Source organism: Lutjanus erythropterus, chromosome 14 (genome assembly GCF_056507025.1).
Source record: "Lutjanus erythropterus isolate fLutEry1 chromosome 14, fLutEry1.hap2, whole genome shotgun sequence".
Taxonomy (NCBI): Eukaryota; Metazoa; Chordata; class Actinopteri; order Lutjaniformes; family Lutjanidae; genus Lutjanus; species Lutjanus erythropterus.
Genome location: NC_139330.1, coordinates 15,902,569 through 15,920,589, shown reverse-complemented (window position 1 = coordinate 15,920,589; position 18,021 = coordinate 15,902,569). Strand labels below are relative to the sequence as shown.

Genomic DNA, 18,021 nt, shown 5'->3' with positions numbered 1-18,021 from the left:
TAGTTTCACCTGACATATCATGCTATGACAAGTCAAAAAGTCTGCCAATGAAATGTATTTGTATCAGGATCCTGCTAAACTGAAACTAGCTGTCATTAATTTTATCTTTTACACTTCTGCTTTTTCTTGTGACATGTCAAAATGCCTTATGTGCAAAAGGCCCATTAATAGGCCCTCTAATAAATAACTTCATGTTTTCAAAGACAATGACAAAAGCAATGCATGCATGTGAGTTGGAATGAAAAACAAACACTGGATTTTCAGGTTCTCTTTTTTTATTTAGGTTTGTAGTACATTCAAATGTATTACAACCTCTCCCAGTACTCAGGGAGTTCCATTCCACTTACCTTTACATTTTTAAAAATTCTCTCCATACAATTCAAATTTGATTTTACATTTAAATAAACTTTTAAAAAATTATTTCTTATTCCATTTTTTTTCTTTTACTACTTTCATTACAAATCTTCACTTCAATAGAAGGTGTTAGCTTGCAAAAACAAAATAAAAACAAAACAAAAAAAAAAAAAATGCAAAAGTAATGCAACAACTAAAATGTAAAGACAGTGTTGCAGGTGAGGAGCCAACCGTCGGCTCTGAGGTAAGTGTCAGCTGCTTCCTGCTGCAGGCCTCCTGTTACCTCTTCAGACTCTGTTGGGCCTGCTTCAGTAAAGTGTCAAAGTCTAGTGCATGAAACTTGCCTTTCGTAGGCAATGGATCGTACTCTCTACTTGAATCTGAAAATGGGAGGACACAAAAAAGTCAGAATTGCATGAAAATAAACAGGGACAAGGACAGCAGAACCTATACCAACCCACAATTTGGGCTGGAACAGTTTCAAAGTACTGATGTGACTCTTGAAACCACAGCTATTCCCAGGGTTTTATAAATACTAAAGTCATGAGTCCAAATCCCCCAGGCAACATGTTTGACTAGCCACCAAAGAACCTTATGACCATTTCTACATTTATATCAAGTAATGTTTATGATGATGACCTAAATTCTCTTCTGCTCAAAACCCTCTCCACACTCCAAGGAACAGAATTCTGGTGGAGAAATACTTAATTCTTTTATTTCATCTAAATAGTATCCTACTTTTTGGTCATAAAAGTCCAAAAACTCAAATTTGAAATATGCCAAGTCCAAAAAAACATCAGAGTCAACATTTAAAAGCCATCATGTGTAATTTGTAATGTAATATGTCACTTAAACAGGTCAGGTCAATGAAACCTCACATTCATAAAATCAATACAGAGGACATGCCCTGTGTCTCTTCAGTGGTAGCTAATGCCCTGCTAGCAAGCCATGAAAGAGACCTGGTGATGGGTTTGTGTGAAAGACAAATATTTTATAAAGAGCGTAAAGAACTCTACACCCTACATCTTGTCATCTACTTTGGATAGTTGACAATCGTGGCCCCTCTCTTAAAAAGAAACATACATAGTGCATTAAAAGGACAGTATGCCATCATTCCAAATAGTCACCATATGATTTGCCAGATGTCTGAGTTATTGGTTCTAGTTCACAAAGTACAACAACTCTCAGTTGCATTCAGCTGTGCTGAGCACAGTATCAGGATGAATTACAGACAATATCTTCAAACCACATCTGCAGGGTTCCTTCCTACACATTTTCAGTTTCAAAATTACATACTTTGAGACTTCTTGGTAGATTTTCCTGACCACATTTGACAGAGTACAAATGGCTAGATTTGATTATGTAAATAAACGCCTTTAAAATTCAAATGTTAACATGTATGTCACATCCTGACCAAATATGGCGACATAATGGCCATTTAATCCACACTCCGACATGGTTCCACAGTCAAACATCTCTTCCTCCCATATTCTTTGCCTCTTTTATATATAAAATGTATAAAATATAAGTATACATGTATACATACCTAAGTCAGCATAGCTGGTCTGGCAGAACTGTCTCCTTCCACCAAAACAGAGATCAAATGGCAGCTCATCAGGCTTGCGCAGCTTGCTTCCACTCTCAATGGCCGCAAAAGCATCCTTGGTGTCATAATACGTCACAAACCCATAGTTGTCCCTGTGACAGATAAGCAAAACATCAGCCTGTATGCATTTTCAGTTTGTCCACAGACTAGTGAGGGTCATAACAAGTCTTATACATACATAGTTTTGAGCTGTGACTTGCTTTTAAAAGAGCGACCTGGGAATGTTGCCAGGAGGCCCCAGTTATGAACAAGCCTGAATTTACTTTAGCACTGTAGCTTGGCCTAAGAGGTCACAGACGAGACCAACAAGGTTCAAAGACAGTGCAGTTTGCTCGTATCAGAGCCCGTTAAAATTTTAACGGTGAGGTAATCCTTTATCACACGGGCAAACGATGAATAAAAATGTATGCCAACTGTCCGTTTATGTACTTACCCATGGTGTCTAAAGTGCAGGGTGCAGTCTTCAATCTTGCCAAATAAAGAGAAGCGGTCTTTAAGTTCTTTTTGGGTCATTGTTCCCCGAATTCGACCAACGTAAACAACCCGGCGTTCCTCCTGAAAGAAGAAAGTAGTTGACTGATGATTCACAGATACAATATTTGAACCTTTTTGTCTTTGAGTACGGTGTAAAAAATTAACTTACGATGGCTTTCTCCTTGTATTTCTTCACCTCTTCCACATTTGTCTTTGCACTGTGACCATAGCTGGGCCTGCATGAGGAAGATGATACCTTTAGTCATTTCGTTTGACTGAATGTCAGAGAGGACACTACACAGCACCCAGATGAACAACATTCATATAGTGTACCTGTGCATTCTTCTGCTTCTACTCCACTGTGCTTGTCTCTGAGGGGATCCTGACCGTGACCTGGAGCGGCTCCAAGACCCAGAACGAGAGGAGGAATACGAATACCTCCTTCTCCTGGGAGGCGAGCGGGACACAGAGGGAGAGGACCGAGAGGAGGAACGGGATGAGGAGCTGGAACTATCGCCAGAGCGATAGGAACGATACCTGGAGAGGAAATGAGAGGGAATGTGATGAACAAAGGAAATTATAAAGCTCAGAGATGCTTCATGAACCTTGGATATCTTGAGTGAGGGACTAACCTTTTCTTTGATGGAGAGTGTGATCTAGACCGAGATCTAGAGGAATGGGAGTCTGACTCTGAACTGCTGGACATGGGGCTGGGAGAACGATTGGATCTTCTTTTTCTAGACCTGCCTCCGGTCCTCTCTTTGGGACTTGATCTGGGGCTAGGTGTGCGAGAAGCAGCATGTCGGCGGTATGACCTCCCACAAGGCCCTCTCTGGGGGCTCTCCTCTTTCACAGCGGCATCAGTCTCCTGCCGAGCGGGCGAAGCATCGGGCGTCTCCAGAACAGAGCTGCCCTCCACCACATCAGTCCTGTGATCCAGCGGCTCTGTCAGTGAGAAACCTTGTGTTTTGGCTGTGCCTGCAGCGTTTGTGTTCGACTGGGCAGGCCATGCCAGGGCAGCTGGGGGTGTTTGTGTAGTGGTTGCAGTGGGCTTGATGGGTTTAATAGTGATAAAAGGTTGCTGTTTGACATTCCAGCGCTTGCCCGGCTCTCCAGCGCCTTTGTTGGGGAGGCAGTAGTCGTGGTCCATGCAGACCACTTCTGGGGCAACAGTTGCAGCAGCAGGAGTGAGTCTGCTGCGGGTCTTGACTGAGGGCAGAGGCCGGGCCTCTATCTGGATAACCTTGGAGGGGCTAAGCTTGGAGGCCTCAGCAGCTTTGGTCTTCCCCAGCAGTGCCATGGGGGCCAGAGGTTTCCACATCTGGTGGGGTGGAGTGGCTGGAGGAGTCAGCGCTGAGGAAACAGAGTGAACAACAATTATACCCAGTCTGTGTTGCTAAGTGGTCAATCTCTGATCATAATGTACTATTTTTTTAAACAACCATATCCAATGACTATGCTGTTTTAATGCTGTTAGCTTTCAGAGCACAGATGCCACATGAGGACAGAATGAAATTGAAACACTTCTAATTTGCCACTAGATAAAGATAAAAATCTAAAGTCACCTTTCCTTCATGTTATTTTAATGATTTAAAATCTTGAAGCCAAAGTCATAATGCTGAATTACCTGCAGTACTTGAGAGGTCATTTGCTCTCACACGCTCCACAACCGTTTTCTCTGGAGCCAACTCAAAACTGCAAAAGGAACACATGAGTCTATTAGTATATCACTGGTTAAGAGTGTTGCTGCCCTCTCAGAGTGTCATTGGATTACAGTGCAGCCAAGTCCAGACCAAAACAACATTAAAGGGACAGTTTGGAGTTCTTTCTACTTCTTGATAGTCAACATATTAACTATGTCTGATGGCGGTCAGCACACCTCCAGTTTGGAGAAGCACAGAGGGACACCAGCATGGAAACTAAGTAATGAACTGCTGTGGACAGGGTCAACAGCAAAATGTATTTTAGCCACTTAAAAAAAATTGGAAGGTTGACCTAAAAAAAACCCCAAAACAACAGTTTAAGTGTTCGCTATATTTAGAATATTTTCATCACTGTCATATGTAAAGTATTACCTCTCCAAATCAACTCAAGTCTACAGGCAAAACCAGTATTTTTATCAAGCAGAACACGGGAGTTGCTGGTATGATGCTGTCGTGATCTGTATGACTTCCATGTTTAAAAGGTAAGTTCAGACTCACCAAAGTCATAACAGACTGAGGCAGCAGCAGACCAGCAACTTATGTTCTCAGGGGTAAAACTACTGATTTCAGCCATGGAGTTTGGTTGATTTGGAGAGAGCAATATTTGACTTACATAAAAGGGGTTTCCTGAAGGCTGTCTGACATCAAGGTAAAGGGGTGAAAATATCCAAAATACAACACATACTTTAACTTATTTTTTTCAGGTGGACCTTTTCTAAGTAGCTAAAATACCTTTTGGTGCAACTCCACTTTATATTATCCAAACTATCCCTTTAGGCCAAGTTGCACAAATTCAGACCCAAGTAGGCCATCACTGTGGCCAGACAAAAGTAGGGTTTGCGGTAGGTCTCGGCAAAAGGTGTGCACGTCACCTCCACACATACACACACACAAACAGCAAACAGCTGTCACACTCCGGTAGATTTTCAGAGACCATCTCCACCATGCACACAGAGCAGCTTCAGGGCTGTAGGGTAACTCACCTAGAGTTTCCTACAGCTGCTGCTCTACCAGAGACCTCCGGCACACATTTCTCCTCTTTGGCTGAAGAGAGAAGGAGAGAAGTAAGTGCATCAGCACAGGGAATAGCACAACAAAGGAAAAAAAAATACTCTCAAAAAGACATAAAATTTGGTTAGATAGAAATTCAGCATAACTGGCATGGGATGACCTGACCAACCTGCAGCATGTTAGGTGTAAATGAAGTGTATTGTCTGTTTTGCGCTCCTAGTATTAGTGCACAGTGTATTTTCCATGGGAAAGGGTCAGCAGCTACATTAGCCACAATACAGTATGTTCGTTCGATAACAAAGTCCACTGACAAGAGTAATGACACATACACAGTCCAGCCACTTGTTAGGGTTGGAGCTTGTACATCCGCCCAAACAAAGACAGCAGGGTGAGAGTTAAATGGATTTGCGGACAGGGCAGAATTCCAGCAGCTGAGCAGACAAGAGCACAAAGCAGCTTCTCTGCCCCCCGCAGCATCCATCTCTTAAAGGGGAAGGTTTCAGTAGGAAAAAAGAAACCCTGCCATTTTGACAGTGTCAGGAGTCCCCCGCAATCTTTGAACGTTAAAGCTTATCTGATATCCTAGAGAAGTGTATTTAAGTACAAATTAACAGCCTGATAATATCTTTGTTGCACAGGTCACATTTGTTGGACTATGAACTTTGTTGGTCTGAAATGGTCATTTTACTTCACTGACGGTTGAATCTGAAGCACATGCACAACAGCAGTCCATTTGTTGTCAATAAAGCTCTTTAAGTCAGTGCTTGAAATCTTTTAATCAACATCCTTCTACCCACTAAACCACTACTACTACTACTACTACTAATAACTAAGACAGCGTTTGTTGTATGCCACTTCCTGCCATTACGAAACCAGGAAAACTGATACGGACTATATTTATCTCGGTACTACACTATGTGACCTACTAAGCTACTGGCCAGTAAACCCAGTCTTATGCCAGTTATTAAGATGATGATGAAAAATCCTTTGGAGTGTGTGACATTGTCTAACAAGGTATGGACAGAACACTTCTTTAAGATAAAGTAAAAACAACAAAACAAACAAAACAAACAAACAAAAAAAAAATTCAGCCAAATTAACTACCTTGAGTTTCCTCAAACTGCTCCAGCAAGCTGGTCAGATCAGCAGCTTCAATACCTGCAAAAAAGATCACATTTCCTAATGAAAAACATAAAATATAACAGAGTTGCACTTATTTAACAATGACAGAGCATGATGGCTGAGCATACATGCTCTTATACTCAAACACACCGTTTACAGCTACACAAAAATAAATCAGTCAAACAAGACAGAAGAGACAACAATCAGGCTGCAGGCTCAAGAAAAAGTGCGACGTTAAGGATGACAAAAGTACTGATACACCTTTAAAACATTAAAATATCCTAACTAGTGACCAGAGTGCTCACGCTATTTAAAAAATTATCCAAGTGCTTATTTAAGACCTCAGTTTAGTTTAGTTATCATTTTGCCTGAAAGTTGTCTTGCAGAATGGCAGTTTTCTTTTTTGTAGCACTGTGTTTAGATTATTAATAATTTAAAAAAAAATAATTATTATCCTATTTTGTATGCCAAGGACATTTCTTTGCTATGCTTCTTTATTGAAGTTTAAACTTTTAGGTGACACTAAGAGCTGGATTATACTCCCAAACAGACGAGTGCATGGACAGCTGTGGACACCTTGGATGCCCATTAGTCTTGTTCATACTACTTTCTGTAGTCCACTTGGAGGATGCATTACCATCTGATGAAATTAACATCACATAGACCATAGCAGACTCTCACAGAAAGAATAACACCTGCTTTGATCAATATCTTAAATGGGCATTTGTTCACACAAACATGAAATGCCTTCCATCAAGAAGAAAAATGTATAGAACTAAAATGTTTCAACTCAAAATATGCAATCAACTTTAAGCTCACCAATCTCACTGGTGAAGGCCTCAATCAGCTCCTGTGTGGGACTTTTTGCCTTTTGGAGCTTTACTGCTGTAGTGAGTTTGTCTTTAGTTTCAAGCACAACAGGTTCTGCCTTTAGACTCTGAGAGTCTGAAGGACGAGCAGCACTGGCTACTGTAGCACCACCGGATGTGGGTTTGGGGGAATTGCTGTCAGACGTGATGGGGTTATCCTTCAAGGTAGCAGCATTTATTTCAGTCGTCTTTGGGTAAACAATGGTGATCTTCTGAGGGGCACTGGGAGCAGACACTGTAGCAGCAGTGGGTTTGATCGCCTCTGTAGTGGTTTTAGGACACGTTTTTGGGAACTCACCAGACTTGGGAGATGCAGGCTGGGACTGAGGCCTTTCGTCAACTCCACCCTTCACCCCTGAAAGTGCAGGAGAACATTTCCTATTTGCTGACGACACAGACTGAGTGTCAGGTTTTAAAGATCCCGGAGAGCTCTGAGGCACGCATGGTACTGCAGTTTGAGCAGTGGTTTGTTGATGTGCGGGTAAATCCTTCACTGAATTAGGAGCAGGAGGTGTTTGCTGGGGTTTAGGAACTGGAGTCGTAGCAGAAACCTTGCTGGATGAGGCAACCATATAGGCAGGTGGCACCAACAGTGCCTCAGGGGTTGGCGGTGCACACGGTCCTCTTGGCTGCCAGGCAGGTTTGACATCCTCCTCTTCCTTCTTCGCAGGCTGGGGGTTAGAACGTCGAGGATCCTTAGGGTTGGGATCAGGGAGGCAGGGAATAGGGAGCAGCTCTTTAGGAAGCTCAGGGAGGCTGGGCCACTTGGTGCTGTTGCTGTTGTCCTGATTTTCCACCGGAGCTGGCTTTTTCTGCTGCCGGAGTCGCCGATACTCAGCTAGACTGAGTGATTTGGGCTTTGGCTCTGCAGGGGCCACAGGAGTTGTGGGCTCAGTAACAGGTGGTGCTGTCTGTGATATTAGGGGAGCAGCAGCGAGAGCAGCTGCAGGGCTCTCTGAAGACACTGGGGGGAGGACAGCAGAGGGATCCACTGACGAGTCCTCCAGCTTCTCAGGGGCCGGGCCCGGCTGTTCAGGCATCTCATTGGGCTGCTGGGAGCTCACTGCACTGGGCGAACAGCCGGGCTGATTCGTCTGAGGGCTAGCATTAAGCGGTACCATGTTCTGTTTAGATGACACAAGTGTGGCAACTTGCATGTTTGTTTCAGGCAATAGTGTTGTAGTGGCGGTTTCTTTTTGTGTTTCAGTTTGGCATGAATTTAGTTTCTTAGGTTTTACAGTGGAGGAAACTGGAGCAGAAGCATTAGGAACCTTTGGGGTTTTGTGTTTCTTCTCTTCTGTGACTGACTTTTTGTCAGCCTTTTTGGGTGACTCCTGCACAGCACTTCTTACTGTGCCACTCCTAAGGACCCTTCCCTCCGTAGGTTTGGGTTGTTCTTTGGATTTCTTTTTCTTTTTTCTCCGGGAGGGGCTTTTTGCTCTAATCTCTTCCTTTTGTCTCTTAATGATCATCTCATTGTTCACATCTGAGCATGCATCTGGTTTCACAGGCTCTGCGACTTTCACTGGAGCCTTGCTGACTGCTACATCTTCATCATCAACCACTATATGCTCTGAACTATCAGAGGCCACATCATCTGCTTCATCAGGACCTTTCTGCTCATTTTCTGATGGCTGCTCTGTAAGTGGCAGAGAGACTGGGATATCCATGTCCGGGATGGCCAGTATGGGTTCTCCATTCTCCCCCTGATCCACAACCTCAAGTAAAATGCCTCCTTCTGGCAACATCTGTTCCCCCTCCTCATTCTCCATGCAAATTGCCATACAGTACGGGTGCATATGCCTGACCAGGTCCCCCAGGCTAAGTGAAACACCATCTTCTCCCTCCTGCTCAAAGGTGACAGGAAATGGAAGGGTCAAACCACTCCAGTCCAGTAGGTCACTGTCAGGAGTTGAATCGTGCCCCACTGGGCTCAAAGTAAGGGAGCCATCTTCTTCTTCCTCCCCATCACTCCTCTGGAGAGAATCTGCTTGTATCCTGGGAAGGCTCTGGGTACAGGCAGAGGCACAAATATCCAGATCAATCTTTAAACCTGTCTGCTGTACAGGTTACAAATGCAACACCTTTTTCCATGCACACAGGAAGTTTATTTCACACGTGTAATAAATCCACCCTAATATTCTTACCCTAACCAGAGCAGGGTAGGTCATGCTTTGCCCTTATAAAATTGGTATCTGAAGCTCTATGTGAAATATCCATAGTTCAGTGCCTAATGTCTGTCTTTTTCAAAATAAAACAAGACCAAGGGGGATCCGTGCAATAATCATGTAGCATATTTTTGCCACACCTGTTAAATGGCTAGATTATCTTGGCATAGGAGAAGTTCTCAGCAACACAGACTTATAAACAAACTTTGAGAGAAATAAAACTTTTGTGTGCATAGAAGAACTCATGAAAAATGGAAGCCCAAAACTAAAGTGTTCGTATCAAGGTTTGTAGTAGGTAACTGGACTTAATATAGTTCTTGGAGACGTTTCGCCTCTCATCCAAGAGGCTTCTTCAGTTCTGCCTGACTGGTTTGGGAGTTCAGGTATTAAACCTAATGGGGTAGTTAGCACCTAGGGGGGCATGTGACTCATGTGCCCACCCCTCTATTGTGTGACCCGTGAGTTTCACCTGGGGGGAGGTGTGAATGAGAGTCGTTAAGGACTCTGCTATCATGTGACTTAGGGTCACATGATTTCAGGTGGGTATCCAACTGATCTTAAGACTGGTAAAATTCACAAGTCACACAATAGAGGGGTGGGCGCATGCGTCACATGCCCCCCCAGGTGCTAACGACCCCATTAAGTTTAATACCTGAACTCCCAAACCAGTCAGGCAGAAGTGATGAAGCCGCTTGGATGAGAGGCGAAACATCTTCAAGAACTCTATCAAGTCCAGTTGCCTACTACAAACCTTGATACGAATACCATGACCTGGATGAATGAGAGTATTCAGACAAAATGAAAGTGTTGAGTGCACATTGATTATAAACACAAAAAGCTACCTTTCCAGTTGATACAGGTCTATATAGTGCATCTTTCTCTGGAGGGGAACGGGACAGACACAGCAATCTCCTGAGCTAGAGAGCCAAACATAGACAAAAGCATAATTCCATTAATACCCTTTTACATTTGTAGACTTTAACATAATGGGCAAGAAGTATGTTTAGAACCACAGAGGTCAGCAGGTTGTCCTTCACTCCCTTTCACTCTCTCTCAATCCAAGCTCAAAGGCCAGATGAGGCCTGTTGAGAGATCCAATCTGTGAGACACTTTGAGAGTTATGTATGACAGCTGGGCACTAACCGGAGAGTGTTCCCTGCCCTTCTGACCTGACAGCAGGTCTGAGTCAGGTAGTGTGTCAAACGGGGACAGGTTCTCATCGTCCACATTGTCGAGGATCTCCGTCAGGGCGGTCAGCAGCGTGGCTTCACTGTCCTCGTCTACTCCTTTAGTCTAAATAAACACATGGAAATTAGGTCAAAGCGGGCACAACGGAGAACATAAACAAACTGTTCAATGCTTACACATCATAAATCTCTTAGGTCACTGTAATACTGAAGTTCAAGCATGTGAAATTAGACTTACCTCTATTGTTGGCGTGTCCTCAAAGATAGATAGGATAGAAGGGTCTAAGCAGCTTTGAAGGGCCTCTAGAGTTTCTCCAGAGCTCAGCACAGCAGTCTAGAGAGAGAAAAATAAACACCTCACACACAAGTACACACATTGTGCCTTTTAACATTTAATTATGACAGCACAGCGTGGATGAAGACAAACTGAAAAGAAACATTTACACTCCCAGTACACCCGAATCTAAAGAAAATACCTACATAAAAACATCTCAGTATCCTAACCATTTAAACAGCTCACTTAATTCTATATCATGCTATATTTAAATCTCAACTATGTTCATTCTTTCTATATTATATATTTGCTTTATTTTAGTCATAGTTTTCATCCATTGCTGCTACAATAGATTTGGTTTATTATTAGAAAAATATATCATTATGTCATTACGGTTTTACTTGTATATTTAAGTTGGTGTATCATAAACATGTTTACAGCCTCAATCTTTTTATTACAAGTGTATTTGTAGACGTGTACATTTCCTTTTCTTTTAAATTTGTATTTTAGCTACTTCGATTGCACTGCAAAGTGAAAATATTTCAATAAACAAATCTTTACAAAAATATGTAAAAGTTTGAAATGTTATTATATAATGACAGAAATCTTAATTTATCAAAAACTGTCATGTTCCTTATTAAATTCTTTTACTGATGGTTTGTAGATGTGAGGCTTATTTGGGTCTGTGACTTTAGTCAACAGACATCCTTAAAGTATCACATGAGCCATGAGGCTGTATTTACATGACAACTGCTTTTGTTTTACTTCCTTTTAAAAAGTAAGACTAGGGAGTACTTCTCGATGTTCTGCCACTTCTGTTACAAAACAAGTGATACACAATCTAAAACTGTTTAGGCAGAATTGACTTCCTGTGTGTAAACAAAGGAATTGAACAGAAAATGATATTTAAAAAATGTAGTCTAGTCTATGTCAAAGTTGGGACAGTGAAATAGGTCAACCTAGCCTTTTTTATGTGATGATCAGAGCCGGGAGGAAGCCTAAGCTCAAGTCAGGCATTTGAAAATGAGAGTCAGAAAAGGAAACCCCAGAGGGTAAGGGAGGACACGTGTTTTTAGTTTCAGCTTGAAGACGAGAAAAACACAATTCCAGAAGGCATGTTCCTGTCATCTGAAAAATATAAGAACATTGGGGCAAGAACCTACTGGACATGCAAGACTCCAAATTACACTTAAATGATCAATATAAATTAGGGTTGCACAATTAACCACAGTATTATTTAATTCTCAATGTGTCTGCAAGCACAAAGTTAAAGTTGCAACTAAATTATTTTCACTGTCTGTTTCTAGATTAATGGATTAGTTGTTTGGTGTAAGAAATTTGAGAAAATGGTCAAACGTTTCAATGTTTTCTCAAGCCCAAAATGATGTAATGATGAGTTAAGTAGGAAATTACTCACTTTTTCTTAAACAGATTTTGCAGTCTTAAAATAAACAATTACTTTACATTCATAGTGACAAACTGTCTAAGTTAAATACCTTAAAATCTGTTCAAAGAAGACAAAATTCAATGGTCAAGATTGTTAAGTGAATATACCAATCACAAGTTGAATATACCAATCTAAAATAGAATAGTGGAAATGCAGCCACACTTTGTGCATCACAACTTTTCAGATTTGAAACATATGCATAACAACACTACATCCAGCACACAGGTCCACACTGTAAGAGCAAACAACTGATAACATAATGCACTTTAATATAAAAACGCAGTAGTACTCTACTCTGACCCACGTGTTGCCGTCTACACATGCACACACAGTGCGCAGACATGTTTGATCCCTGCCTCACCCCGTCCAAAGGGAGTCTACCTTCACAGCCCACGTGTTGCACTACAACAAACCCGAGCAGGGCCCTGCTCTCTGCCCTCGACTGATATTTTTAGCCGATAAACAACATTTAAAAACATTTTTACACCAAACATTATACCACCTGCAGACAGGCATTTATAAACTCCGTGGAAGGGTGTGTGCAGACATTAAATTGACTGTGCCTGCTGCGCATGTGTAAAGGATGCCAACATGTGATCCACCACGACTAAACCACATGTGGATACACACAGGCTTTGAATGAATACTTTGGATGCTACCCCTGCAGTCTCAGACTGAATACTCACACATGTGTTTGTGTGTAACTGTACTGCAGTCATTGTCTAAATATAAAAGAGCTTCATCATTGTGTGCATCATCATTGATGACACATTACTGCAACGTGCTGGCATTGAGCCTATAAACGACACCAGGGCTAAATTAACCACTGCCAGGCATTAAAGAAGCACAGATTCACACTGCAGTGATGATAAAGCTAACAGGCTAGCATGTTGCAGTGTTTGTTACCACGTGTATATGAATCAGTTGATGGGGAGCACACAGAGTACTTTTGCACATAAACCCACCGATGGAGCTTAAATGTGTATTACTGACTTTAATTGTACAGCTGATGCACATGTCAGTCCTACTACCAATAAAAATACACGACTGTCACTTCATTTGTTCAAACTGTTTATATTATAAGTGGGGGAATCTGCGTCTGGCCGACCAGGCTACACTGACTCACCAGCTAGCTTTAACGTACAGCTAAAAAAAAATACCAGCACATTCACGATGAAGCATTGTGTATTATTTCACACACACACACGACCAAAGAGTTATCTAGCTGTAATCACCACAGGCAACGAGTTACTTTATAAATAAGTTTGCTAGAAATACTACGGCTGCATCCACGTGTCACTTTTCCATGCGCAGTGTACAGCTCCCACACACAACACGCTCTGCTCCCCCTCTAAAAACACACACTGAACTACTAACAGTTGAGTTAAATGCCGGAAAATGAAATATACAACATATTCTTTACCTCGTCTAGTGTATCCATGGGGAAAAACTCCATATTGCACGCAGTTAAAGTGTCCTCGCCTGCTCCCCACCGCGCCGCCATCTTGCCAGTAAACTCCCTGCTGCCCCGACTCGTTTCGGAATGAAAAGTAATGAATCGCGCAGTGGAGGAACAAGCACGCCGGCAGCGGACACGTGGTCCGACATTCCCGGCAAAATGACGCAAAGTGACGCTGCAGGTCAGAGGTTACGTGCCCACGTTTCCATTTGTAGTTCTATTTGAGTTCTGTGCTGCCCAGTGGTGGCCGGCTGTCTTATCCGTGATGCAAAGTGAGGAGGAGCAGGCAGACACAGCACATAAGTTTTACAGCTGTATGTTCAACTGTATCTCTTTTATTAACTTTACTGAAACAACAGGATACAAACTAAGTGAAAACATGCAGGTAGGTTACATGTATAGCCTACAAACATGTCCACATGTATATCAGATCTGTTCAGTGAGTTGCAGCTGAAACAATCAGTTTTATCAATAGAAAAAAAATACTCAGCAATAATTTTGATAACTGATGACCCTCTCAAATATGTTGCAGATGTTACAATCAACAGGTCAGTAGTACATGAGGAAAATTTAACCTATTTATATATAAAAACTAATAATAAAAAGGGTGAAGAGCATGACAAATAAACATAAATAATTAAAGAAAATCTATAATAATTTAACAAAAGAGGTAGCCAATACTTGCAGCTCTAATGTTAAATCCAGTAATACAACCTACACTATATAATGTTGAAGGTGTTAGTGGACAAATCTTAAAACAATTAATCTCTCATATGCGGATGTTATTTTAGGGCAGTTTAAGCTTTAATTATATGCAGAATTTGATATCGTTTGTGAGACATAATATTTTGCATGAAATTATTCTGAAATTCATCATGGGATTGTTGTGGTCTTTTTGTAAGTGCAGCCCAACTGTCTATTTGTCATGAAAGGATGCATAACCAGAAAAACAGAAACAACTGATGACACAAAAATTGAAATGCTCCCTTTTGTTGAGGCTTCTTTAGTTATCTGTATGTTGACTTAGCTCTGCGATCGCTTTTGAGGGTGTAGTTTGTTGAGCGGTATTGATCAACTCCATTATTCTGAAATAAGTTTATGCTGTTTTGTCTGCTGTATTTATGCTACACATATGGAGCAGCAGAAATCTCAGAGTCATTTCAATTAAAAGATTAATACACAAGGGGTTTTCCTGCTCACTCACACTCTGGTATGACCTGTAGAGATGCAATAATTAGTTATTGATTGGATAAAAGAAGCAATTTAATTAACTGTGAAAATAATAGGTAGATCAGTTGATAAAGAAAATAATTATTAGTTGCAGCTCCAATGACCAATAGCTCCTATTGGCCAGTGTTAGTGGATACTAACTGAGTCAGGTTGACTTTTTAACTCTTTTTCCTGCAATTGTAACTTGCGGCCCCAGGGGTCACTGTTGAGCAAGAGTCATATAGGCTCGCTTAAATATTCTACCTCTGGAAACACACTTCTGTTTTGAAGGACGCCTACTTAAAAATCACTTTTCTTGATGCATATTGTACTCTGAAAATCAATATGATATTTTCTGTTTTACAGGAGCCAGTGGACGACTGGAGAGAGATCAAGGAGGCCCTTCACATCTGTCACAGATGGTTACAATCTCCAGTGATGACTACTGAGCGAACTCATGAAGTCTTGAGAAATGGTGAAAACCCTGGGAAAAGCTAGTAAGTTCACCCTGAGTTAATTTTTTTTTTGGTTAAACTCTGGTTTAGACCTAATAATATAGTGTAAGCCACATACAAAATGAAATATGCACAGAGGAATATCACTAAAAACTAGAACTAACCAAACATCACACAGAGAAGGAAAATTGTTTTCGCTCAGAGCTGGGGACGTAAATTAGATAAAGGACATTGATGGATGTCTTTTTGTTACTGTGTGTAATAGACGAAAGAAAGGTATGACAAGAGAACGAGAAGACAAGCTGTGAAACACAGACGTGTGGATTAAATTGGGTCAAAAAAAAAAAAAAAGTGGGGGTGATGTGTTCCTCAGTAGGATCGGTGCTGCATGGCACAGAAAAGCCATAGGCAATTCCCTGTGTCCCACAGGCAGAAATGGATTAGAGGTGAGCCCAGCCACAACCACACACACACACACACCCTGTGGTCTTCCATTGTGGGTTACCACTTTGTCTGTGCCTCTATTTTGCATTTATTCTCTGTTGATAGATAGATAGATCATTACTGTACATTAGTAAAGTTTTCAGGGATCTCTTCTTACTTGAGTATTTACTTTTTCTGACAACTTCTTATTTGTACTCCTTCATTTTAACACAAATATCTAAGAAACAGACTGTGGAAATGTCCTTTAGAGAGCTATTGTTTTACTTTTACACTTTCAGAACATTCCAGAGTCTGTACATTTTCACTTTTACTTGAGTAAAGATGTTGAATCAGTACTTCTACTTTTACAAGAATCTTTTTACACAAGTATCTGTACTTCTAATTGAGTAAAGAATGTGTGTACTGTTGCCACCTCTGGTTATGGTAACTATGAAAACACATCCTTGTTGCTGAGCAGTGTCGAAACAACAGATTACAGACCCACTGCAGTGTAGTTTTGTGTGTGCGCTGTACATTTACTGGCGTCAATCCAGGAATCCCTCAGGCAGCAATTACGAGTCTCACTGATCAATTTTGTTCCTTGCCGCATTTCATTTGAGCATGAATTTCCTATGAAGAACAAGGCTAATTTAGTTATGTGCCACAGCATGTAACATTTATCTAAACATATATGTAATGTCAGCCTCCTCCTGGAAGTATCTGTCAGAGAGACAGTGAACCTCAAAGAGCTCCTGGTGAGAGTGCATGGAGGGTAAAAAATGTACATCGCTTCAGACAAAAGCATGTGCAGTATTTCAGGTTGAACAAGCAACACCAAGACGTGTCTGGAAGAAAGTTTTGAGTATTTGCTCGTACTGTTGTGTCTCATCGTGTTGAATACCAGAACAAGACGTGTTTGCATTTGCATTGTTTTGTTTGAAGGGCAGGGTGTAAGTGGGTCCAATAATCAGAATTTTAGGCCTTAAAATGTCTCAAAATGTCTAAAATACAATTGGACTGATTGGATTATCGAGTTTAAGGAGAAATCTGTCATATATTTACTGTAATAAATCATAAAATATCCATAATATGTCATCAGAAATCAAGGAAACATGCTAATTTGAAATACTTGTTTTCTGACATTAACACTGCTGCAGCAGTGTCCTCCATTGAAATTTCTATTCAGTGCTGGAATGACTGTTCTTGTTTGCCTGTTTCACATTAAATATAGTTCGAAATTAATACTGAATATTCACCAAATGAGTGTCAGTTTAAGAGTTGTAGCAGATCATTAATAATCTTGTAGAAGCTGTAGATGTTTATAACAGTTAAAATGAGCAATATGTTACTGAAGTCTGTCAGGCAGCCACTTATGTCCAGAGTGTGCATTTTCAGAGCAGTTATAAATAGCTGATCAGTTTACAGTGTAGGACTTGAGATTGTTATTGTCAGCTTACGATTTTGCATGGATCCTGCACTCCTTCAGAGCTCCTGCAGCCTGCAGGACTTCCCTGAGTCTGGGGAGGTGGGATGGGGGGAAACAACTCACTTCAATCATAGATTGAATATTAAATAGGTTTTCAACACACTTAATATACAGCCTATGGCTCCAACTCACTATTGTGGACTGCTGTACTCATTTTGTGTTAAAATCTCTAAAATGGAATTTTGACAGTTCACATCATTTTAATAAAGTTGCATTAACTTCAGTCTTGCTTTTAAACTACAACATGAAAATGAAAACAACATGACACCATTAACCACTAATGCAAAATGTGCAACATGGTCAGAATTTATTGTAACACACTCACCTAGCATGTCAAACAATCAGCTATCGCTAGAAGTAAAAAGTTAGTTTCTTTTTACATTATGTTCATCTACCATGAATAAATGCAAGTTCAATATAGATGTATAGGTCCTATATTGTATTCATAATGGTCTTAAAAAGGTTTTAAAGAGTTTTAAGTTTTAAATTGTTGAAACCTGCAGAAACCTTGGAAGGAATTTTTAGGCTTATTTAAAGAAATTGTAAATCACTGTTTACATTCTGTCCCAAATCACTGAGAGATTATCCCTGTCCTGTACTTTATGTAGCAAGTGGATCAAAAGTAATCTGCATGATTTGAATCAATATTTAACTTATTTATTTACCTGATGCTGTCAGTTTCCTGCTTCTTTTTTCTACTTTTACAGCAGAATTAACTTGTGCTTTCTTGGTGCCCGTCCCCCACGTAGTTTGAGACACAACTGGCCCAAACAG

The 18,021-nt window shown here is 40.9% G+C and overlaps 1 protein-coding gene and 1 non-coding gene across 2 annotated transcripts; both read right to left on the bottom strand.

Annotated features, from left to right (window-relative positions):
* Positions 1-265: 265 nt before the first annotated feature.
* Positions 266-13,734, bottom strand: pprc1 (PPARG related coactivator 1). The gene is made up of 14 exons (XM_084735718.1): positions 13,639-13,734; positions 10,733-10,828; positions 10,451-10,600; positions 10,150-10,224; positions 7,090-9,148; positions 6,253-6,306; positions 5,121-5,181; positions 4,062-4,129; positions 3,067-3,787; positions 2,768-2,971; positions 2,604-2,670; positions 2,394-2,515; positions 1,901-2,052; positions 266-734 (listed from the first exon to the last, which is right to left on the bottom strand). The coding sequence occupies exons 1-14, from the start codon at positions 13,717-13,719 to the stop codon at positions 634-636; spliced, it is 4,011 nt and encodes a 1,336-aa protein (XP_084591844.1). The 5' UTR covers positions 13,720-13,734; the 3' UTR covers positions 266-633.
* Positions 2,148-2,287, bottom strand: LOC146315359 (small nucleolar RNA SNORA50). The gene has a single exon (XR_014771885.1). It is a non-coding gene; the product is annotated as a small nucleolar RNA SNORA50 (small nucleolar RNA).
* Positions 13,735-18,021: the final 4,287 nt, after the last annotated feature.

Excerpts from the sequence above, each read along its gene's own strand:
- pprc1 (XM_084735718.1), bottom strand. The coding sequence starts at position 13,719 with ATGGCGGCGCGGTGGGGAGCAGGCGAGGACACTTTAACTGCGTGCAAT. Across the intron at positions 10,601-10,732 it reads AGGACACGCCAACAATAGAG|ACTAAAGGAGTAGACGAGGA; the intron begins GTAAGTCTAATT and ends GTGTTTATTTAG. Across the intron at positions 5,182-6,252 it reads GCAGTTTGAGGAAACTCAAG|CCAAAGAGGAGAAATGTGTG; the intron begins GTAGTTAATTTG and ends TTCTCTCTTCAG.